Source organism: Nematostella vectensis, chromosome 4, assembly GCF_932526225.1.
Source record: "Nematostella vectensis chromosome 4, jaNemVect1.1, whole genome shotgun sequence".
NCBI classification, from domain to species: Eukaryota; Metazoa; Cnidaria; class Anthozoa; order Actiniaria; family Edwardsiidae; genus Nematostella; species Nematostella vectensis.
The window spans coordinates 3,617,445-3,640,786 of record NC_064037.1 but is presented as its reverse complement, the minus strand read 5'-3'; the positions used below and the strand labels follow the sequence as shown (position 1 = coordinate 3,640,786).

Here is a 23,342-nt window from a genome sequence, read left to right as displayed (position 1 = left end):
GCCACACCGCATATATGCGGTCTATTTTCGCGCATGCGCATGCAATAAATACTGGACCCTCTTTCACGCGAGCCAGAATGTCGAGCGAAAAGAGAGTCCCAGGTCTGGACTATACCTATGACTGTGCACCCCCCCTGGTAACCAAAAACTGGGTCATTTCAAATACTATGCTTTTTCCATGTGATATCTATGACTGTGCAGTCCCCCTCAGCCAACCCTGTGTATGTGCCTGATTGGATATTCTACTTCTTGTTCTAAACAATTCACAAACTAAAAAAAAAATTACAAAATAAAACTAGTTTATTGAATAAGATCTAGGCTGATGAAATGGTGACAGATGGCTACTCTTTAAGTTTGTATTGCCCTCTAAGCAAGCCTATGGTAGTCAGTACCAGGGGGGCGAGATGGAACTCTTTACTGTAAAATTTGTAACATATTTTTTCCAGCACCTTCACCCCATCCCCTTTTTGAGAATTCCAGTGTCAGTCAGTCCTTGTTAGTCCCCTTTGGTGTATTTAACTTTACAAATTCAATCTTTTCCCTTTATGTCCCTTGGGTCATAATCAACACAAAATAAGTTTCTTTTATACAGAAATTACAGCAAATCATAGACAAATGTTGTTTTCAAAATTTCGACAATTATAAGGCTAGTACAGGGCTAGTACAAAAACTGTTTCCTACTGTTTGAAATATTTTCCATCGATAGTAATAATGGTGACAGCACTATTCCTATTAATCTTAACAGATTCTAAATATAAACTATTCTACTAATAAGAAAAATTGCAATTTAAAACGGAAACGGAAAAATAGTTTGAGCACAAAACTATAAGAAAATCCTCGCACGCAAAGGCCGACAAGATTATAAAAGTCTCCCACTAGAAAACTCATATACTTTTCATGGAACAAGCATTAGATTTGTCTATACATCTAATCTGCTGCTATTATTGGTATATCTTTATACACAAGTATTACATACTACACAGGAGCTACGGTCCTAAAATTAGACCTTAGAAGAGTGGTTCTATTACAAATTGTTTGACCAAAAATTCTAAGCGATATAAAAAGAGACAACATAGCATCTTATCAAAATGGGTATGATGCTAATGCTATAAAATTAGCAACAATCTTAGTAATTTTTCTGTTTTTTTTTTTCTATAGTTTACAAAGTGTAGATGTCATGAAATTTAGATTCAAATTGAACTGCACAGACAAGCGTCTACCAACTTACAACATCCATTTCTCTAAAATGAAGTCCCTTTCAAATTGCCCCACCTCGTTCCGATATTTCACTACTAATGTAATTCATCTTTCTAGTACTATTTTTCTCAACAAACGCCTTGTACTTTGTGCAAGGTATTTCGGAATAACAAGGTATTTCCACGCATTCTCTATATTGTGTATAAAAAGTGGTATTTCATGTTTTGTGTATCTAGTTTGCGCAAGAAGTTGCAAATTTCCAGCAGACCACACTTAGGGTGCAAACTAAATGTTTTTGTTTTTCAAAATATTATATGAATTTTTAAGAAAACCGCGAAGATTCATAGGGGACTCTTCGGGCTGGCTGCTGTCTCTCTTGTAACATATAAATCGTGGGCCATGGAAAACTTGACGCTGCTCTTTTAAGTCTGCTGCTCTAAATATAATTTGGTACTATACATAAAAAAAAGCGACCGTGGGGGGATCAATGGATTGCTATAATAGTACATTTCCTAAGCTCTTCTGTATATTCGACCTCCTTTAACATTTATACTGCGGAGCTATATACTTTATATCAACTGTATTTAAAGTTCTTTCTATTTTCAGCTATCCATCCCAGCCGGATATTTATGCCTCCGCTGCGGCGGCCTCTTTGGCTTTCTGAGTTTTCTCGTGGAAGTGCTGGTATATCGTATGGACATACGTCGCCAAACTTTTGGGTTCTGGGACTTGAACACGGAGGACATCCTCTAGCTCCAGCAGAGGGTCAATGCCTTCAGCGCTGCAGGGAAATAAGAGATGGTTTCTGATATGTTAACAGACGGGAAAAGGTTTCGGATTGGGTAGTGTGCGTGACACCAGTGACGCGCGCACACAATTTCCCGACATTCTTCATCCTCCAACACATGGAATGCTGTATCAGCGAAACATTCCATGAATGAAATTAATCAAGGATTTTAGGGAAGATATTTTATTGTTTTCATCTTTGTGTTATCTAAAATATCAAGAATTTTGTACATTACGCAAAATATAATATTGAGACCAGTTTCGCCGCCATTCTTCTTCCACGAGCAATACCAAATCACGACATTCATCGTCTAATTCCAGCATTTAACATTCGTCTTTACAGAGCTGTACTTACTACGCGGCCTCAAATGCCAGTGTCCAGTTCCTAGTGCGATCTTTCGGATCCAAGGTCTCATATGGGATGAGTTCGGGGGAGAAGTTATGGAACAAAGCGCACATAGCCAGGCCATCAGCCCAGCTGGTGGTAAAATTTTGGATTTCTACTCCCTATAACAAATAAGAAAAAAAATGTCCAGCTAGTGAATTATCAACGGAAGATGTGCTATTTTACTAGAATATTCTCAAGCAATTGTGAGTAAACTGTCACGCAAAGATTTAAGTTAATGGTTGGGTGCTGCGTTTTAACTGCATGTCAGCAGGGGCGTAGCCAAGGGGGTGGCCCAGCCCCCCCCCCCCTCCCCTGGGTACCAGAGCCTTCAGACTTCTCTCGTCCAGTAACGCTCGCTTCGCTTCGCCCGTCGCGACATTTTGGCTGAGCGTCACTGGACGAGAGAAGTTTGGAGGCTCTGGTAGCCAGGGTCCCCCCCCCTCTAGCAGCTAAAAATACAGTAAATGTATAAGGCATTATCTAAAACACAAGAGCAAATGCCTTGAAAGGACCTTTTGGGCCCTCTCTTAAAAATCATGGCTACGCCGCTGGGCAGCGTTCGTTGGTATGCCTGTGGTTGTTCTGGCTTAAAAAAGATCGTTTTAGTGTTTCCTGGATTTTCCGTGTAACTACTGCTGTAAAAGCTATTTCTGGCAGGTTCAAATGCGTGACGGTTATCGCTTTAGTTCCCTAGTTTTGGCGCCATTTTCTCTTTGGGTTTTATAAGGCTATTTTGGCGCCAAAAAGATGGGTTAGTTTCAATCGTACCTCGTGACCTCGCGTTCTGCGTCGGCACCATTCCAGCAACTGACTAATGGCTGTGTTGGCTGATGTGATGTTCTTCTTGACTCCCGCTCTACAAGGAGAAAACATCCAGACGAGTTTATATCCTCTTTTTAGAACTAGCAATGCGACACGCGCTTCCGTGGCCACCATACACTGTCATTTCTTGATGATGCGAGAAAGGTATTTTCTTACTGACATGGTTTCACTAGCCAGGTAGCAAGGTAAAAATTCAGTGCACATAAACACACGTCGAAATCCTCCTAGTTATGACATTCTTGTCAATCAGGAATCAGTAACTGTGATTCTCGTATGCAAATTGGCTAACTCTCTTCAAACATTAGCTTGGCGCCAGGGTAGTGCGACTCGAACTATAATAAGGACGTTGAAGGCGCAATGCGCGTCTCATCTTTCTTCCCAGACTCCCTTGCGCACCTTTTTTCCTCTCAAGCTCTCTTCTCTTTCCGTTTTTTTTTTATTGACTAGCGACTGGGTAGGAGTCTGGTCCGTTTAAGAGAAGTTTACGGTGCGTACGAAAGAGAAAATTCAGGACTCTAGTAAGTGACTTTGACTGTTGAAGAGACTCAATGCAGTGCCGCGTTAGAGTTCTGTCTGCAGTTTGAAACCCGAGAGTCCTTCTCTGCCTACACATTAATAATAGTGAAAACGACAACTAAATTGATATTTCTCTTACGGTCTAGGATTAGCAGCTTCGAGCTTCTCTTTGAATGCGTTTCTCTTGTCCTTGACGGCCGCCTGGGCCTGGTGCTTAGCCGCCATTCTCTCCTTCTTCTTTCTCAACATCTCAGCCTCGAAGCCACGCGCGCCTGCGCAGATAAACCATAAAACTTGTAAGATCATGCAAAATACCCAAGTTGTCTAAGAAGTCTTGAACAAGAGTAATGAAACAGAGTAATAAATATGGTAGTTTAAAAATAGGTAGACGGCCAAATTTACGTCTTTATTAAGGGCAGGGGAAACAGAGTTAAAATCGCGATGGCCGAAACTTAGCCCAGATTGCTCAACGTAAATTTACCGGTTTTGTTAGCTGATCGATAATATTCCTGAGTCTGCCCTGAAGAAGAAACTCGAGGCGAAACTTCAGGGCAGACTCAGGAATATCATCGATCAGCTAATAAAACCGGTAAATTTACTTTGAGCAATCTGGGTTAAGTTTTGGCCATCGCGATATTTAACTCTGTTTCCCTGTTTACGCGGCTCGGTAAGAGAACAGGTAGACCGAGCCGCGTAGGAGAGTTCATAAGGTAATGAAATTCGGATGTATCCTTGGCAGCTGATGTTTTAGTCTAATTATATCAAAATAAGAATTTTCCCTCCTTTCTATTCAAATGCAATTGTAAATGGTCAATTTGTTTTTTAATATGTGCGATCACCCACCGACTCTGGGTATTTCACTATTGTCCCATTTGTATTCACAGGGAGCTTTGAACTTCATTTGTGAATATCATTTAGGTCTCGAAGTCGAACTCCTTCCAAATACATATGTCTTACTCTTTATTGCGTCCATTCATGTTTGTTGCACTTATTTTATACCCCAGAGTCAAATTTTTCAGAAATATTCGGGTTTTGATAAACTTCGACGCAATGGTATAAAATAAGTGCTCCAAACGTGAATGGGCGCAATAAAGAGTAAGACATATGTATTTGGAGGTAGTTTCCTACTCCTTCTAAAACATGAACCGCTGAAAGTGTTTTGCAATATAATATGGGTGTTAAAGGTCTTGCATGCTCGGTTAAGACTATGCAAAAACAACACCTATACTATGAGCATAGTAAGTGTATATTGGGTACGGTGGAAAAAGAATTTTAAGAAATTTGTGTAACTTATGGAATCAGGCGTCCATTTTATTCAATATTACCCTGAAGCGTGCAATCCCTAACAGGGAATCGTGCTATCCCTTTCACAAATAGAAAGAAGTAGAAAGCGAATGCAATAAACTTACGCGGAGTTCCTCACCTATGGAGAAACTACTAGATTGATTCAAAACTAGCAACTAGCAAAAATACCTCTAAATAATTGAACAAATTCCTTTAAAGGAATGTTAGGAATGGACGCAGATGTATTTAAATTCTTGCTTTTCTCTGATTGGCTTTCGCGGGTCTTGGTCTCCTTGCGCTTATTGTTTTAATGACGCATCTAGCTTGCCGCCTGAAAAGTTAGTTTTCGAAACATGGGATTGGAAAGTGGATGCTCATGGATGCCTCTCTTTCTGCTGGTTATGAATGCTTCCACTCGGGTCGGAGGTATGGACAACTAGGGTTAAATTACATTAGAAATATTCTACAACGAAAATTAGAGAAAAATAATTTTCTTTTTAAATCAATTTAACAATTTAAAAAATAATGTAATTGGAGTTTTGGCTTATTGCCACAAGTTGTCCCTATTGCTAGTACATATTTTTCGATGTGGAAGGCGGCAGTCTGTGTTATTTTGTTTTATGCAGTTTGTTTTACTTTTAACATTCGCACAGTTTCTTGATGACCCGCCCGCTAGCTCGCACTAAATCGACCGAATTTGGGCGCTGTTTTTCACAGGAACAAGGCTTAGTGAGATAGCATAATAAGAATAGTATGTCTATTTTGATTAGCATTAAACTAGAATTAGACCATGTGCACTTTTCTCTACATTTTATGTACAGTATGGATAGCAAACATTTATTATCAACCTTGATATTGCAATGAAGCCATCATTGTTGTAAAGTATGTCATGTAAAGTATTATTTTGATTAATATTAGAGGCTTGCCATGTGCACTTTTCTCTACATTTTATGTACAGCATGAATAGCAAACATTTATTATCTTAAAGCAATTCTGACAACGAATGTGGCGTTAAGGAAACCAACCAATCAGTGAAGCACCTACAACATGGATGGTCTTCCCGAACATGCCGTGGATGGGAACAGAGACGGAATTTATATTCACAAATCGTGTTCTTTGACTTTGAAGGAAAAAAGCCCTTGGTGGCGGGTCGACTTGCAGAAGAGTCACGTGATCTTACGTCTCTTCGTTGTGAACAGGTAAGTAACTACAGGCCCGTACCCAGGATTTTTCTTGGGGGAGGGGGGTGCGAAATCCGAAAAAGTGGACATAATTTTTCGGGGTTGGGGGAGGGACGGGGGGGGGGGGGGGGAGGGGGAGGTGGAGGGGGATTTCTCTGATAAAAATCTAACCACCTCCGAAAGAACAAAAAGGGATTTTTTTATGCCTTTGCGGTGTCTCCACGGGATAGCACGTGTATTGAGAACCAAAAGTGGACTTTCGGCCGTTGTGGGGAGGGGAGGGGTACGGGCCTGAACTACGCACCCCCAGGGGGAAAGTACTCTTGAGATTTTGATGCACAAATTAATTTTGGATATCCATATTAATAAACATTCATTAATTAACATAATTAATGCGAATCGGGGAATTTTTTTAGAAAATATGCTATTGTAGGCTCTTTTAATCTTAAACAAAAGTTTGATGCTGTGTTTCCATGGCGCCAAATACGTTTTTGTTCACAGCAGCCAGTGACGTCACACCGCTCAACCAATCAAAAACGTTTGCCCAACAGAATTGTGCACATAACAAATTTTCCAAAATTTTCCGTGTGTTATATGAAAACATACTTTTGATCTCATGATCAAAGTAACCAAACAAGCGTGTTGTCTGAAATTGCGGACTTTTAATTGGCAGGTAGTCCACAATTTTTGGGAAAATAGTTAATCAAATTAAGGCCTGCTCATTCAAATGTTTAACCTGTTTTTTTTTTTTTTTTTTTTTTGTAGATATCATTTTTTTTAATAATGCTATGGTAATTGCTTACAAATAAGGGCCGACTGCTGTGGCGTTTCACTCGACAACTTTGAGATACGCATCGGCGATAGCCTTGTGAATGACGGTAACGACAACCCAAGTTGTGGGTCATCTTATATCATCCCGCAAGGAAGGGGCAAGTACATCGCCTGCCACACCCTGCTTAAGGGTCGATATGTGAACCTCCGTCACCAGGGCGATAGTCGGCAGCTATTGTTTTTGTTTTTCGCGTTGCCACTGAGCAGATTTCTTGCAAAACAACATGCTCATATCATAGTTTGGCGTGGTAGGAATTCTTAGAATGTGTAGCATTAGCAAAGGCTGAACTAGACTAGCAGGGGCGGATCCAGGATTTCTAAATGGGGGGGGGGGGAGGGGGTGGGAAATGGCCGGTTAGACGGTTCATAACTAATCCAGTGCATCTTGGTAGGTCACTACATAGATCTTACAATACTTTAAGCTGAATTGGATTTGTCGCGTCAGCAAAGTCAAGCAGGCGAAGGAAAATGGACAGTACCTCCCGCCCCTCAGACATTTATTTTCTTCAAACAAATAGACTCCCCACCCCACCCCACCCCCCTGTATCCGCCCCTGACTAGTGTAACGGTTAGTCTATCATCGCAATCGATAAGCCCTTTATTTTTTATCGGTTATATTTATAATTACATAAATATGCAATAGTGCAGGCCAGCCACAAAAACACAATATAAAATAGGAGCCAGTATATACAAGTGATCCATAGAATATTTTACATGCAGTCTTAATTCAATTGTAAAATGTCGATGGACATGTATATAATCTATGAAAGCCATTAAAGATCCCATGGTATCTCCTTAACAAAGGCTGTAAAAAAGTTGTTGAGTAAAGGGCGGCATAGGAATGGAACGGATCCAGAATTTTTTTAAAAAAGGGAAGGGTCGACGAATGGATCAGAGAGGCCGGAATCGACTTGATATTTGATGCCAAAAAACTTTTTCTTCAAAGGGGTGGGGGAGGGGGAGATGTATATACATGCAATCCACCTCGCCCTCCCCCACACGCTCACCTAACTTTAACCTTACATCTTGCTACGTAGACGACAACTTAATTGGTAATCTTTAAAATTTCTAAGATCATAATCTTGAAGCTAGAACATTTTAGTTACCTATAATACAGCAATTTTCAAAAAGCAATGTCATTCACATCTAAAACACAAAACCTACATTAGTCAAATAACAGACTAAAAATACAACTCCCACGCTCCCACGTTACAGGGAATCAACTTATTCTGTCACAACAAACGACAGTTCGTTAAAAACACAAGGAAAATATGCAGGTTTGACGACAAGGCGTGGACGAAAAACAATGGCAGAGAATCAGGGGCGACTGATGTAGAAATGTGATCTTAAGTTCGTTATGGGTAGTAATTGCGATGTTTTGTTAAATTCAACGCTGATGGAAAGAAATTTCTGACAGAAATAGATCACTGATGTTTATAAGACACAAGGATTAACCAGACAGAAAAGGGTAATAAAATATTTCGTATCTAAAATTATTCACATGTTGTTGCTCTTTGTTATACCCATACCGCTTGGGACAATTTTTGAATAGAGGAATTAGGGAGCATACTTGTATTTAAGGATTAAATTAGTAATTTAAGGGGGGGCTGGAATCTCCCCTGAAAATATCGCATAGAACAGTAGGAACCAAGAAGAATTCAAGTATGAGAGAAGGTTGGGAAAAGAGCAATAACAACAACAATAACAACCACAAGAAAATGATTTTTCGAAAAATTTGAAAGTAGGGGGGAGGGTGCGCGTACCCAAAGGTGATTAGAAGCATCTCTATCGCGCCAATACGGAGTAGTGACGTAATCAGTGTGCTCACGATGATCGGTATTTTGATTTTAAACACATGTTTTGATGAACCTTAAGCTTGTATTTATACGATAAAAAACACTACACTAGCCTTCGAACACAGCTAAACACGGATCAAATTTGAAGCTGTTAATTTGAAAAACGGACCTCTTTTTTGCTGACTGAGTAGACGACAGATTAAAATGTCTGCCCATCGAAAATTCCGCAATTCACAATAAAAAAATGTGTAATTTCTAAGATAGTAAGATAACGTTTTGGCGATTTTTGAGATTTTAAACAATATTATATCAAAGACGTTATTTAAACTTAGAGCACGGCATTTTATTTCGTCGCTAATCCGACTAAAAAAAAATGAATGATGCCTATAGAATAATCAAATAGACAAAACATGAAACAGCAATACTAACCTCTAGAAAAACTCATGTTGGGATCTTACGCCTGTTCTTTAAATGTGAATTCTTCACAAGACCGGAAAAGAGCTTAGCTATATCTCCTTAGCTGCACTGTACAGTATTTGCGGTAGTTTTGCCGGTAGAAGAAACACGATTCGGCGTTAGCTTATTATCGCCTGTTGCTCAGGTCGGAGAAAGTGACGCAGGAATTTAGATTATGGTCTTTTCATGTTACTCATTAAGGGGGGCTTTATATCGTTAGAGCTTTATTTATTGGCCGCAAAATATAATTTTGACAATTGTTTTTGATCTTTAACCTTATTGAGACAACCCTGACAAATTGATTTCACGGTAAGGCAAAAATCTAAATGCAAATGTTAAATCCAGTAAAGAAGAGAGATAACAGACGTACGAAAACGCGCTTGGTGAGAATAGGAGTTCTCTGGACGCTCTCTTTAATCATTAGACAAAGACATTAAATTGGTGGAACACTTTTTGGTGAAAAAACATTTTGGGTAATTACATGACATATCGATCACAAATTACATGGGATCTTTAGTTTTAAATATTTTACTTGCAAATGACACGTTGAGTAACGGTGTTATGGATTACTTTTGCGCGTGCGCGGTCAGGTATCATCTGATTTAAAATATTATGTTGCGTGCGTATGACGATTGAAAACTAATATATGAAATTGTTTTCTAACAATCCCGTATGACAAATACCATGATTGCACATCGGTACACGATTTCTTTCCCTTGCCTAGGATTTTGGCGGCTTTAGTAAGATACTAAACGGCATTCATCCATCAATGACTAGGGTAGGGTATAGGTCAGTTTTTAAAACCCCCTCAACTTAACTTCATTACTGAACCTATTATCCATGCAAAAATGTGAAGGGATTCGAAACCAGATTATTATTGTACGAGTTGGGTTTGACGATGTACACGGCAGATGCTCACGAGGTCATTTTAATGATTAATTTTGATCATCCCTGTACTAAACACGTGGTATAGGTAAACAGATGGAATCTTCAAACGCTTCAACCATCAAAAGTTTTTTTAGACGATTTGCTGCTAAATCTCTTCCATCTTCTATCATACCATGCTTCCTTCGATCATCACCGGCCGTCCTTACTACCTCCTGCCCCGCTTTCTACCCTCCCTCTTTTACCACAATCGGTATTTGTGCAGTTCCTCACTCCCACTCTCCCTACCTGACAAACAGAAACAGCTCCGTCCCCTCTCCCCAAGTAGTCTTCCCACCCCTCTTCCAAATCCCAAGTAGACCTAGTGCTCTCTCCCCCTCCCCTATCCCCCATCCCAAATAGACCTAGAACCCTCTCACCAGTACCCCTCTTCCTTGCCCCCAATAGCCCCGGTGTTCTCCACCCTTTCTCCACCCTCACTAGCCTCACTGCTCTCCCCCCTTTACCCACCTCCACTAGCCTCACCGCTCGCCCCCCCCCCCCTTCCCCACCCCCACTATCCTCACTGCTCTCACCTGCTCGACTGCCTATCCCGCCACCAAGCGACGACTTGGTCTCTGTGGTCTTGGTCGTCTTGGTGAAGGTTGTGGACGACCCCCCTTGTCCCTTGTGTACTTCTGTCTTCTCCTTGGTGACAGTTTTGACCTCGGTCTTACCACCGTCCGTCTCGCTCACGTCTGAAGACTTCTCAACCCTCGTCGTTACCTCTTTAGTTCCTAGAGAGCAAAACACTAATTTAAAGAAGGGCAATCACGCCGCCATTTTATTCTCTTGCTAAATGCCGAGTCACACAAAGCATCCATTTCCATCGGCTAATTCAAGCGAGTAACCAAGATATTTTCATTCAAATATCGTCAAAAACGTATCAGAATTCATTCGTAGGTTGCTATTTTGAAGATTCCTTGTAAATAAACCCTTGTATTTTCAATGATAAACAATAACAAAGAGTGATAGATCGACAATATTAAATGTTTAAGCCATTTTTCCAATCTGTTGAACCCAAATTTCGGGCTTTTTAAACCGTTAGCATATGCTTTTATAAAAATAATACTAGTGAACGACTTATTGGTTACACGTTATACACATGATCAAGGTCACATGATCACTGACACGCGATATTAGACGTGTCACGTGACTTTAGTGTTTTGCGCATGCGCACCTTCGTCCTCAGGTTCAACACTGGTCTTTTCCTCCACCTCATCGCTACTTTTCTCGTCCGTCTTACCAGCTCCCCCCTGTGCCTCCTTCATGCGCTTCTGTTCTTCCAGTTGTTGTCTGAGGAGGGAGAGCTGGTTCTTGTCTTGGATATTGATCTGCGGCCCCTCAACCCTGGACAATATCACCATACAGAGAATATTTAAATTACTAGTCTTCCTCAGCCCTCGACAATATCACAATGCAGAGATAATACATCACTAATCTATTACAACCCTAGATAATAGACAATGTCACAAGCGTAGACAATGATGCATTCTATTAAAATATCATTTCGTTTTATATTTCAAAATAATGGTAACATGATTACGGAACATGGAAAACATGACAAAAAGAACGTAAAGATCACAACGAGCGTGGCCAGGTAAGCCACAACATAGTGTAGGCCAATATAATAATGATCATGATAATAACCCAAATAATAATATATGACAATCTTGTACATTCTAAGATGTCAGCATGGTAATACAATAATAATACAAGATAATTCAATAACAATACAATGCTATATACATAGAATTCTTCCCCCAAAATAGTGATAACGGTACAACGACAATACATTGCAAGGAAAGTGAAGACAATGATACTTTGACAAAACAAGGAGAAACACCACAGAGATAAACATCACTTTATTAACATCTTGCGAAACAACACCTTAGGGATCGGGTATTTCTCGGGTGAATAGTACATCTTAAGAGGATCTTACAATTCATTGACGCAACGTTACATTACCATTGCCTGCAACACGGTGGCATGCTAAGACTTCACCTGCAACATGCATGCGATACAACATACAGACACAACGTGAGCACATTAAATGGCGGCATGCTGAAGCAGATGGGAGGATTGCAATACCCCTTACTCATGCCACGCCTTGCATGGAGAGGGCGCGAACACATACATGCTGGACCGAACGTCAAAACAATTTACGTTACGTTCACATTAACGTTACATTAATGTTACATTCATGATACTTTAGAAACAGTCTACCAGTTAACGTTACGTTGACATACTTCAACTGAGCAAACGATGTTGGTCTATACGAGCACTGTTTGCAGACACTTTAGGATCATATTCTGATCGAAGATTCCACAAGGTAAAAAGATAGAGAGAGAGCTATCAAATATGATCGAATATTTAATCCAAGGTCTTTTTTTCTGGGCAGGTAAATGCTTGAAAAAATACCCAAAACAGTGTCGAAGACGCGGATAAGCAAAGTTAAGGGAACAGTACTGCAAGACGTTAGCGCTCTCTCTTTCTTTGTGACCCCAGTTGTCAAGGTTATATTCAACTTAAACGTGAGTCTCTTTACTAATTATTATCCTTGTAAGGCATTCCTGTTGAAACATGGTTAGATTAGAATAAGACTATTTACGAGAGGATCGGCAGCATGGTGTCGCAAAACCTCTTGTAAGGCCAAGGAACTGATACTTGCCCGTGCAAAACATGCAAAACCGAATGTGCACACAAGTGTGTGCAGTTCTAGAGTGCAACAGAAAACGTGCAGAAAACCTTAAAATCGTGCAAGCAAGCGCCGCGTTACTCGCCGTGTTGCAAGCCTTAAGTTAATAGAGGCACGACTCGTGAGCTTCAAGTAAAAGTCGTGTCTTAAAAGATGTCACTAGTGATGATAAAAGTAAAAGGGAGAGATCCTTATGATGATAATAATGAAGCTAATCTTTGTGATTATGACGTTGGTGATGACGTTATTAATGATGGCATTATGGTGTAACGATGTTTATGATATTGCTGCTGAAGACATGATGATGATGAGAAGGAGGAGAAGGGAGAAGGAAGAGGTGGACGACAAAGAAACGATGTGGGTGATGAAGAGTGAGAAGGAAGAACTTAGTGAGGAAGGTAAAAAAAGAAAAAGAAAAGAATAAATGTGGCAAGCACTAAAAGGAGAGAAATAAAGTCCTATTGCTCACTTGGTGCACTTAGATTCCTAGATAATAACACTTTAAGGTTCGGACATAGAAGGATCTTGTCTCGCAGCACCCGTCTCGCTAAAGTGTAGTGCAGTGTAAGGACACCATGCGTGAAAATCCTCGGCTGGTCGCAACGGGGTCTAAAGATTGAATTAAAATTAACTGGTTAAGATAGTGCCCCCATTTGATTTGTGAGATGTGCTTAGTTTAATGCTATGGTAAGCTGTAAATTTATTTGACAAGAATAGAAATGTGCTTCAGGAAACACAGAGAAGTAATGCGATAGTTGAGAGACCAAAGCTCCATAGTTTTTCTATACGGTCTTCTATCATCTTAGAGAAACCCGTGAAACGAAAAACAAGCAGTTAGCTAGTAATCATGTGTCTATCGTTCTTCTATGCAGCATTATGTTGCGCCTAAAACAACTTTAGATCTTCGACGTGGTTAGAGAAAACTAAATTCTATACAGATAGAATACTGCATACTCATACTTATTTTAAAACTAGAAGTAGTAATGCAAACAAAATTGATTTCAAAAGCATTGACTTACCATTTGATGTTCCCTGATGACATTTTGCGTCGTCGCGTCATGGGCGGAGAAACTGCCAAGGTGGAGGAGTCTCCGCCAGACACCCCTAGCCCTCCCTCCTGAGGTGCCGCCGCAGGGACTTGGTTTTCCTCGTTGCCGTCAACAACAACCTTAGGCATTGGCGGGACATACGAAGCTTTCTTCAGATTTTGTGACCAATTTGGCCGTTCCCCTGACGAAGTTTTTCGACTTTGCAGAGGCACGCTACCTGTTCTCTTTAGAAGAGATTCGCTTTGTTTGACACTCTTTTTTCTTTGGGCCATTATGGCTTTTAAATCCTCCTCCGCAGCCTCAACCTTAGGCGGGTTGTACTGGAAGTTCTGAGCCACGGGCTTGGGCGGGTCTCTCTTAGGGACATCGCGTTTTTCCTGATGTTTATGCAAAACGCTGAAAAGCTCCTGGCTCGATATTTTTCGTTTAGGGCCGTCCTCCTCGGTCTCCTTTTTTTCTCGTTTAGGAAAAAGACTTCCTCTCTCGCTTGAAAACTTTCTCGAGAGCGGCGCACTTCCCGGTGTTTTTCTCAGGACATTTCTAAAGTCAACCTTCTCACCTCCGGACTGTTTCTGTGGCGGTAAACTTGGTATTCTTCCTGCGACGGTTATATCCTTTGTCTTCTTAAGTTGGCTCCTGAAGTCGAACTTCTCTTTCCCTGTAACGGTGGTGGACTTTTTAAGAGTTAACTCCTCGCGTTTCGGTTTGTCAGTTCGCGTCGGCGGTGTTTCGTTGACTATGCCTTTGAGTTTGAGTGAGGGGGGAGGGGAGGTTGCCGACGACAGGTTCTCGAAATCTGACAAGCTCGAGGTCGGACTTCGCACTGAGGGACTCCGCGTAGACGAAGGCGTCGAACATTCTTCCTCTCCGGATTCATATGAAGGTTTCTCAGGTTCGGGGTCATCTTTGACATCTTTCAGCTTGTCAAAGAGCGTGTCTGACGCAATTTTTTCGATCGAAAATTCCTCTTGCTTGTTTTCATGCTGGAAATCTGTCTCGTCTCTTTTTCCGCTATCTCGTTCTTCATGAGAGTCCCCATTCACAGTGATCTCATTATATTTTTCATCTGTTAAACGAGATCTTGTGCTCTCCTGGACCTTTCTGCTGGCTCTCGTCTTTCCTTCTTCCTCGTCGGCAATATCCTGTTTTCTCTGGTAATTCATTGTTTTTTTCATGACCGGAGTAGAAGAGTCTGTTTTCCTCAAAGGTCTTTGCAACTCGACGGGTTCATTCTTATCAACGAATTTACTCGTTTTCAGATGAGCCACGTTGCCCGCAGACCTACGCGCATTTGTGCCTACGAAACACAAACCTGCCCTGTTAGTTTACCCTATAATGATTTACTGACCTCGCAGAAAATGCCTTGATGCGGTCTGCAGCGGACGTGTGAGCAGGAATAGGCGCGTTCTTTGGCCTTGGAGCTGTCGATTTGAGGGCTTGGCCGCTGCCGGCACGGCGTGTAGCTATCATGACACGTCAAATCACACACATCAATGTAGACAATGGGTGACATGACGAACATATATTGACCGTGAAACATCATTGCAATTCTTTGATGGCATATTGATGAATAAGTATGTAGAAATATATGGGTAGATACAGAGAACATCTGTTTTGCAGTAACTGTAGCTTGCTATTAGCAACTAAATAGTGATGGAGGGAGGGTGATGTTAGGAGATGCTTTTCGTATCTTTTGGGGTCTTCAATTTTGAGGTTTCTAAACTTTAAAGTGTTTACTCTGATTATGAAATAAGTAACTAAGAGAAAACGGAAAGTTGTACAACTTCGATTGCCGTTTTGCTTCATGGGTACAGAGTTATAACGTTTTGATATTATGATTCCTCGATATTTTTACCGTCGGCCAGTCACTCGTGTTAATAAATGGAAAATGAATAAACATCAACTATTGCTTGTGTTTCGTAAAGCAGAATCTCATACTATTTTAATGTAAACTTCAGAACGGTAAAAAAGATTGCTTTAACTTCCATGATAACAGCCGCATGTGTGTGACAAAATAACGTAGAGGGAATGCAAGGGAAAAAAAAAACGAGTTATGTAGGTCGACGCAACAGCAGGTTTAGCCCCAGCAACAAAACCTTAATGGGTGCACTCGTACTTTCGCCTAAATGGGTGTACTCATTCTTTCGCTGTCTGTGATTCCGATAGGAGAATATTTGGATGGGTCACTGCTGGCAACCGCTTGAGCCCTTAGGGTATCTCTTGCCCCCGAGGGCTCATAGCTGTATGAGAACATTTTTAGCACTGATCCGATTAAAACACGAGCCTCAAATGATTGATAAGAAGAGCGAATAGTACACTACTTAACACCAAAAATGGCAATATTGGATTCAATGGGGATGTCTTAGGCGATGCGTCTGGGATAGCGTAAACAACACCGATCTTCAAGCAGCGTGATCTGCAGTGGCGATTGTTAACGGGGCGGCCACACCCTTAGTATTATTGCCCCTCCGAACGCACTGATGATGCCCCCCGATATCGGTATTTAAAATTCTCCAGTAAATGTCACGGTATTGAACCGGTGTAGAGCGCTAAAAATCGAACTACTTAGTCCATAAATGGGGGATTCGCATGGGTGACTGCTAACATCATGGGGGTTCAGTGATCATTTCTGCGACACCCGTAAATGGGGGATTCGCATGGGTGACTGCTAACATCATGGGGGTTTAGAGATATTTCTGCGACACCCGCACTTACCTTGACTGACCTTGACCTTTCTTATCCTCGTTCGCAGATGTTTGCGAATCTCGAACGCACTCAACGGCAGCTCCTTGAGCTAAACAAAGTAACAGTTCACGAGTCAAATGAAGCCTAGTTCCAGGCGTCCTGTTCAGGATTCTAGAGCCTTGCACTTCGAATAACACGCGACTTTTTATTCCAAGATAAGAATTCACGGAATTCACGTGTGAGATGACGTTGTGAATATGAGGTCTATGACTCAGATTGCACATTCGCATATACATGGCACGTGTTCAAAATTCTATATTGGTTATGAGGCACATGCCCACGAACGTGATCAGGTTGGCTTATTCATGTGATCTTTTTTTCGTCATGGATGCTTATCACGTGATCGATTATCTGTCATGCATGTGTATATCACGTGATCAAGCAGATGGAGCATAAGGCTTTTTACCTACCGCTGCTTCTAAGTAATCCAAATCTTCGATTTCCTCTATGTCTCTTTCTGTTAATTCACTTGGTTTCTTCCGTGGAGAGCTTTCGTCTTCTGGTTCCGGTTCTTCAGGCTCAGGTTCTGGCTCAGGTTCCGGAGCCTCTGATTCCGGTTCCGGTTCTGGTTCCGGCTCTTTCTCGGGTTCCGGCTCCGGTTCGGGCTCATTTTCCACCTCTTTCTCTGGCTCTCTTTCTGGCTCTGTTTCCGGTTCTGCTTCAACTTCCGGTTCCGGTTCTCCTGCTTTTATTTCCGGCTCTGGTTCTGGTTCCGGCTCTGGCTCCTTTTTTATAACCTTCTCTTTAACAGACACCTTGTCCTCCTCGTGTTTAACATCACCATTTTCTACAACTTCTCTACGCGACCGGCGCGTCGTTCTCACTGTGGTACCGTCATCGGTAGAAGACGAGGTCTCCGTTCTTTCCTCGCGTCTTGTGCGTCGCGTGCGCGTCGTGGGAGCTGTATCGGCTTCCAATAGCTCGAGCTTTTTCCTTCGCAGCTCACGAAGCTTGCCCCGGATTTCCCGACGCACGTCAAAGTCCTGACAGGCTTCAAGCTATTTTTTTATAAGAACAAAATTAGTCTCAAAATCTCTTATTGATAGAATATTAAGTATCATTATTCAAATCACCTTATTTCTAGTGGTCTATCATCAATGATTCATTCTGATTGGTTGAGCCTAAAATCAGTATCGAAAAGTGCGGATATGTCATTCAAAAAATGGGAAAAGTCCCGACCAGCATTGCTATACAATGTTCTTAAAGACGGCCTCATGGGCTACACGCTTGGCGCCAGCATGCTCGCGCCCCCCAAAACTAGATTGCAACGTAAGAAACATTTTTTAATTGTTGTATAAAACAAATAGATCTTATTCGTTGTGCTTCTGTCCTCTAATAGATGCACAGAAGACGTCACAGCGTGTCGTGGATAACAGTAAAGCAACTCGACTGCGTCTCATGACACGCAGTAACGTCATCTGTGAAGAGGACAGATGCACGCAAAAATCAGATCTATTTGTAAATTTTCACGCTAGAATTGTATAAAAATGTATTAAGTTTATCATGAAATAATCAAATTAGGTGCGAAGAACAGTCTGTAGTGGAAGAGCATCGATGCCCGTCAAGTCTCGTCTTTGTGTTTTTTTCCTAAATAAATAAAGTGCGGGATTTTCCCACATTTGTTTTGTTTAACCATTTGAGGAATCAGCTTTTTTAAAAACCATTTCAGATAAAGCTAAAACACATTTCTGGGTAAACTTAATGCATAACACGACTAGCGGCTAAATTCCTTCCGGTATAAATAAACCTCCTCCTTTAGATTATGGTCATTCTTTCGGAAATCAAATTATCTTGGGAAGACAAAACGCTACAGTACGATGACCAGTTCCGTATCACTTCATATTAAAATTGCTCTTTTTTGCGGAGGGCCCAATGCTCGTGATTTTTTCTAAGACGACTACAAATTTACTAATGCATATAATATGCACAGAAAAGACTACACATTTTCAAATTTTATTGACTTCCATGGTATTTTTCTGTTTGCACATAGTGGGAGTAGTTCCGTAGCAGCGGGCATAGTTCCGTATCACTCAAAAATTCTGTCATCTGGTACGAGTTTTTTTTTCATTTGAGAATCAATAAAAACATATTTACCGAATGACATATCACATTCCTTCCTTTTTGCCTAAATTAATGTATAAAAATGATTTTAACTTCGCAATGCAGCAGGTTAACAAACCGACAACAGTCAATGGGCTTTCGCTCGTGTGTCGCTAACAAATCAATATTGCAAGAAACAGAACGGTCTGATAGGATTTTTCCTAGATAAATGCCACAACCCACGCAAATACTAACGGCAAAATAGACAAAATGCAAAAATGTAGAGGATAAGGTGAGCCTAGAATTGGGTGATTTAATTTGATAATTTTCGTGCACGACAGCTCAACAAAAAGCCGTTTTTATTTACAAGAACAAAATGTGACGGCTTACGGCCGCCAATGCGTTGTTGTCGTTCATTTAATAAGGGCCCCCTTTAAGAGTTCTGCAATAACAATCCCATATCCCTTAGTAAGTAAGCCAGCTAATGATTTAACTAGGTTAAACTATGCCGATTTATTTAATCATCCTAGCATATTGACATATCAATCACAGTATCACATATCAATCAGTAATTATTTTAATATAGAATAATATTTTATCGAGCGCTAACAATATCAAGGAGGTTGTCTTTAAAATTAAGTTCTTTATTCAGCCGAATGACTGGAATAGAAGGCCCACATAATAAAAATTAACCGTTTAGAATTAACATTACTGGGATTAAAATGATTAATTGAGAACGGGATAATCAAATCAGTCCTTTTCGCGGCTTTATATCTGCAGTCAAACCAAAAACACACTATGGGCGCAGGGTGATACGGAACCATTCCCACGTCCTCCGGGAAGCCCTAAAAACTAAAAGCGATGTAAATCGAAAAAAATCGCAACAAGTAAAAAAAAAAAAAAAAACATACACATTAACAGACATTCTTTCTTCTAAGCATTTGTTAAAGGAGATATTGTTTTTATCTGACTTTCGTGACGCGGGTCAGTTCACTGTGCAGTAAACGCCGCTCATTTTAGCAACAATTATGAAAATCGCTTCGAAATAATGATACTTTCTGAACAAACCATTGGATGAAATAAACTGGATTTATATCTAAGGAAAGGTTAATAGTTTTTTATTATTTATGTAGTTTTGGATTGTTCTAATCTACAATATTCGAGGCAAAAAGATAAAAACAAACGCTGAATGATATGGAAATAGGACTGCTACGGAACTGGTCATCGTACTGTAAGCATGGTAAATGATAAAATCCTGACTATTCATCTTATGCCAAAGCAAAAACAATCTAATTTACAATGATACTTTAAACTGATTGATATATATTTTAAATTCATTATTGCAATTTAACATTCGCTTGCATACTTTACGTACACAACCATCATGACACCCATGCCCTTTCTACCGGCAGATAGGCACTTGATAAGTATTATTCATGTAGAGTAGCAATGCATCCAAGCCTAACTGGCTGTCACATGCAATTTTGTAAGACATGTTTTCTTTCCTGTGTTTTTAACCATTTAAATCATTAAAGTGAAGCAAACTAAGTCACCATCTTACATTGTCTAATGATGAATGCAATTTGACACAATGCTGACAATATTTCTAGAAAGACATAGTTTAGCACCTGTACAAGGCATAGAGCCAGGAATTTTTGGGTGATTCTGAGTCAACAGACTTAACTGAATAATGAGCCGAAATGAACGATTTAACAGGGCGTAGGCTGCCTGCTACTTTTTCCTGTTTTTAGATGAGGATTATTAATTAAAAACTCGTTTTTCACAACACAAGCCAAGGCAAGTACAAAATAAGCATGTCCTTTGTGGCTAAGTGGAATCGCAGCTTCTGTTGACAACAGTATATTTTTGGATTTTTAATGGGGAGCCTTTAAAAACTCATCCCCCAACCCAAATCCAACCTATGGGCCTGGTTACCAAATAAAAATATTGCCCCCTCCCCATCCTTAAAGGCCCTGTGATGGGTCCTCTGGCCTGTGTAAAGGGTAAACTCATAACACCTGTTGGAAGTGCATCCAAGTTGTAGTCAAGTTACATACCCATCCATGTGATATCCATCATCAATTTGTAATGATTCATTTAATGTGCTGGCTTTAATTGAGACAAAATGTTTGGTTGCAATAGCTGACTTTATCAAAAAATCATATGGTATTTGAGAAACAGAGCCATTTTGATACAAGTTTGTTACCCAAAATTAATAAATATCCTTTAGTGAGCTCTGAGACCAGGCATAGTTTCAGTCACTTTCTAAAATGGACATGTCTCATATTTATGGCAAAAAAAGAAAAGCTGGGTCTTCATGCATTTTGCATCATAATAGCTTTCCTTATAGCTTTACATGTTTTTCTTATCTGATTTAATTTCCCCTATAAACATGTATAGACATAGAGATAAACATAGAGGAGGGGAAACTATTGATATATACTTCTATTAGTAAAACATAATATGTTGACTGGTAATGATGGATTGGTTTCTTATTGAAGCATAAAAATATATGTGGTAAATGAAAGGGACTCCATAATTACCAAGAGTTAATTACATACTTTATTTTTTTAATCATTAAGGAAATAATATTATCATTAGATTACAGATTTGACTACTTAGCTAATAAAATTGTGTGTAAAATTGTGTTTATCTTATCACAATAGGTATCTGGGAGAAGTTTAAATTCGCAAAAATATATATGCGCGCGAAAATCTTATTGTTAGCAGTACTACACCAAGCGAGGAGGCCAGAGTAAACATAGGTGCCCAATGGGAGCAACGGGCTTTTGAAAAGCTACCCAACCTCTCGACCATAGAACAAACAATCAAAAAACATTATTTACTTTTTTGCCATACTCAGCAATAGATACAGAACAGTCTACATGAATTGTAATACCAATCAGATAATATACTCAGTAAATATTTAGCGTTGCTGTTGTTTATCTTTCATGCACACTCGAGAGTTAGCAAACTCGGAAGGGTTAATTACCTCGCAACGCTATAAAACAGAAGGCAACCTGTTTCCTTTTTCCAAATATCGAATACAAGAATCTCCATATTTATTTTATAGGAGAAACGTAGCACTACTTAGGGAAGAAACGAAATTGGTTTAAGTTAAAGTACAAATATTTTTTTACAAATAAACGAAGACTGAATGCAAATGCAACTTGGGCAACTAATCCTGGTCCCTAATTACTTGGAAATACAACTCGCTAAGCAAATATTGTTACAGAAGGATTTCAATTGGAATCAGACCAATAAATCACAAAAGAAACCCTTAAACCAACATCCTCGGATCATGTATTTTAAATGTTTAAACCAAGCGTGTCTTAATAGCATGCCTATGCATGGAATAATCCCATATCAAACTTACTGTGCAACTGTTGGGTAATTAATGAGAGTACAGCTGGAATTTATTGGAGCCTATTTACAAGGCATGAGAATTCGATCAATACGCACCGGGCATATACATATTCACCCAAAACCCTTTATGAGATCAATACAAGAATGGGGAGTAATTATGCGACAGCGTAAAAACATGCACAGAATGCCGGCACGAATCAACATGTGCAGAAGTGCTAATAGGCTGGCTAGAGCTTCCCCAAAGTGAAAGCTATCAAGTTCAGAAATAAATGGATTACAATTTGTATCACACCACTATCTGTTATCAGGCGAACTACGATCTCACGTAAGTTTGCCGGTAAACTTTGGCTAGGGAACCGTCTTCAACGATGCAGTGTGTTTTAGACAGAGCGATAGAATATTTGATCATAAAGGGACGCGAGATCCCCCGGAGTGCAAATCAACAAGACACCGCAAAAGACTGATTTCACTTACAGTGCTAAGACCAGTGTTTTACTAAACAATTGCTTTATCTCTTTTCATCCGGAAGATGCAATCCTCTAGAGTACAGCTATATCAATTAATCGTGACAGAACATTATCCAAAGAGATAAGTTTGGACAAGATATGGGATTTCTGAATTGAATTCTTTTCTATTGTGCGCGAAATGAAAGTTTGCCGTCGGGTCCTTTTAAGTTGTCAATTTAAAAACAACAAGAGAATACAAGCGCTGAGATTTACCCGCTTCTTATCGATCAAATAAAATAGTAGAATTCGATAGGTTAAAAATGATATTCGTTGCCTGTCGAAATTTTATCAGCATATGCAATGAATGGCGCTGGGACACCGCTCAAATTTGAGCGTAAACTTCCATGATGCATTCACTTTGTAGGGTTTATAACTTCCTGGCGACCATTAAGCTACTAAACCTCACCTCTCTTTTGAGGGCCGCCTCTTCTTCCTCCATTTTCTAGCCTCCAAAGTGTCCCAAACAAAACTTTTAGGAGGCCTTGAGTTGTATGAACTCCGATCTGCGCGACTTGTAAATAGAATTTTCGAACGATTCACGTGATTGGAATTCTTCCCCGAGGAAGCGAGCCAATCACGTAGCTCCTCAAACAATAAGGCGCGAACGTTTTCGCTTCCGGTGAAATAGGACACCTACAGAAAAATTCTAAATTTCACCACAAATTACCTCAGATAATCTAAACCTCAACGAGAAGATAAGCCCTTCCTTGCCCCGAATAAACTACAGCTCACTGGCTTGCTTTCAAGCAGATGTGTTT

At 40.2% G+C, this 23,342-nt stretch overlaps 2 protein-coding genes and 1 long non-coding RNA gene across 5 annotated transcripts; 1 reads left to right on the top strand and 2 right to left on the bottom strand.

Moving 5' to 3' along the window:
• Positions 1-605: 605 nt before the first annotated feature.
• LOC5507532 (smoothelin-like protein 1) lies at positions 606-23,144 on the bottom strand. Of its 2 annotated transcripts, none has more exons than XM_048727236.1 (10): positions 22,991-23,144; positions 17,084-17,671; positions 16,644-16,722; positions 15,277-15,391; positions 11,362-11,531; positions 10,718-10,918; positions 3,849-3,981; positions 3,140-3,227; positions 2,339-2,490; positions 606-1,978 (listed from the first exon to the last, which is right to left on the bottom strand). In XM_048727236.1, exons 1-10 carry the CDS (start codon positions 23,021-23,023, stop codon positions 1,825-1,827), a joined length of 1,713 nt encoding a protein of 570 aa, XP_048583193.1. In that variant the 5' UTR covers positions 23,024-23,144; the 3' UTR covers positions 606-1,824. The 2 variants fall into 2 exon arrangements, with proteins under 2 accessions (XP_048583193.1, XP_048583192.1); XM_048727235.1 differs by lacking the exon at positions 15,277-15,391 and adding an exon at positions 13,899-15,225.
• LOC125561994 lies at positions 5,279-7,120 on the top strand. 2 transcript variants are annotated; one of them, XM_048727240.1, is made up of 3 exons: positions 5,279-5,419; positions 5,982-6,192; positions 6,985-7,120. In XM_048727240.1, exons 1-3 carry the CDS (start codon positions 5,364-5,366, stop codon positions 7,018-7,020), a joined length of 303 nt encoding a protein of 100 aa, XP_048583197.1. In that variant the 5' UTR covers positions 5,279-5,363; the 3' UTR covers positions 7,021-7,120. The 2 variants fall into 2 exon arrangements, with proteins under 2 accessions (XP_048583197.1, XP_048583198.1); XM_048727241.1 differs by having other exon boundaries at positions 6,940-7,073.
• On the bottom strand, positions 6,522-9,666 carry LOC116614801. Its single transcript, XR_004294731.2, has 2 exons — positions 9,231-9,666; positions 6,522-8,151 (listed from the first exon to the last, which is right to left on the bottom strand). It is a non-coding gene; the product is annotated as an uncharacterized LOC116614801 (long non-coding RNA).
• Positions 23,145-23,342: the final 198 nt, after the last annotated feature.

Excerpts from the sequence above, each read along its gene's own strand:
- LOC5507532 (XM_048727235.1), bottom strand. The coding sequence starts at position 23,023 with ATGGAGGAAGAAGAGGCGGCCCTCAAAAGAGAG. Across the intron at positions 17,672-22,990 it reads AGGCGGCCCTCAAAAGAGAG|CTTGAAGCCTGTCAGGACTT; the intron begins GTGAGGTTTAGT and ends ATAAAAAAATAG. Across the intron at positions 11,532-13,898 it reads TCATCAGGGAACATCAAATG|GGTTGAGGGGCCGCAGATCA; the intron begins GTAAGTCAATGC and ends GATATTGTCCAG.
- LOC125561994 (XM_048727240.1), top strand. The coding sequence starts at position 5,364 with ATGCTCATGGATGCCTCTCTTTCTGCTGGTTATGAATGCTTCCACTCG. Across the intron at positions 5,420-5,981 it reads TGCTTCCACTCGGGTCGGAG|CAATTCTGACAACGAATGTG; the intron begins GTATGGACAACT and ends ATTATCTTAAAG. Across the intron at positions 6,193-6,984 it reads CGTCTCTTCGTTGTGAACAG|GGCCGACTGCTGTGGCGTTT; the intron begins GTAAGTAACTAC and ends CTTACAAATAAG.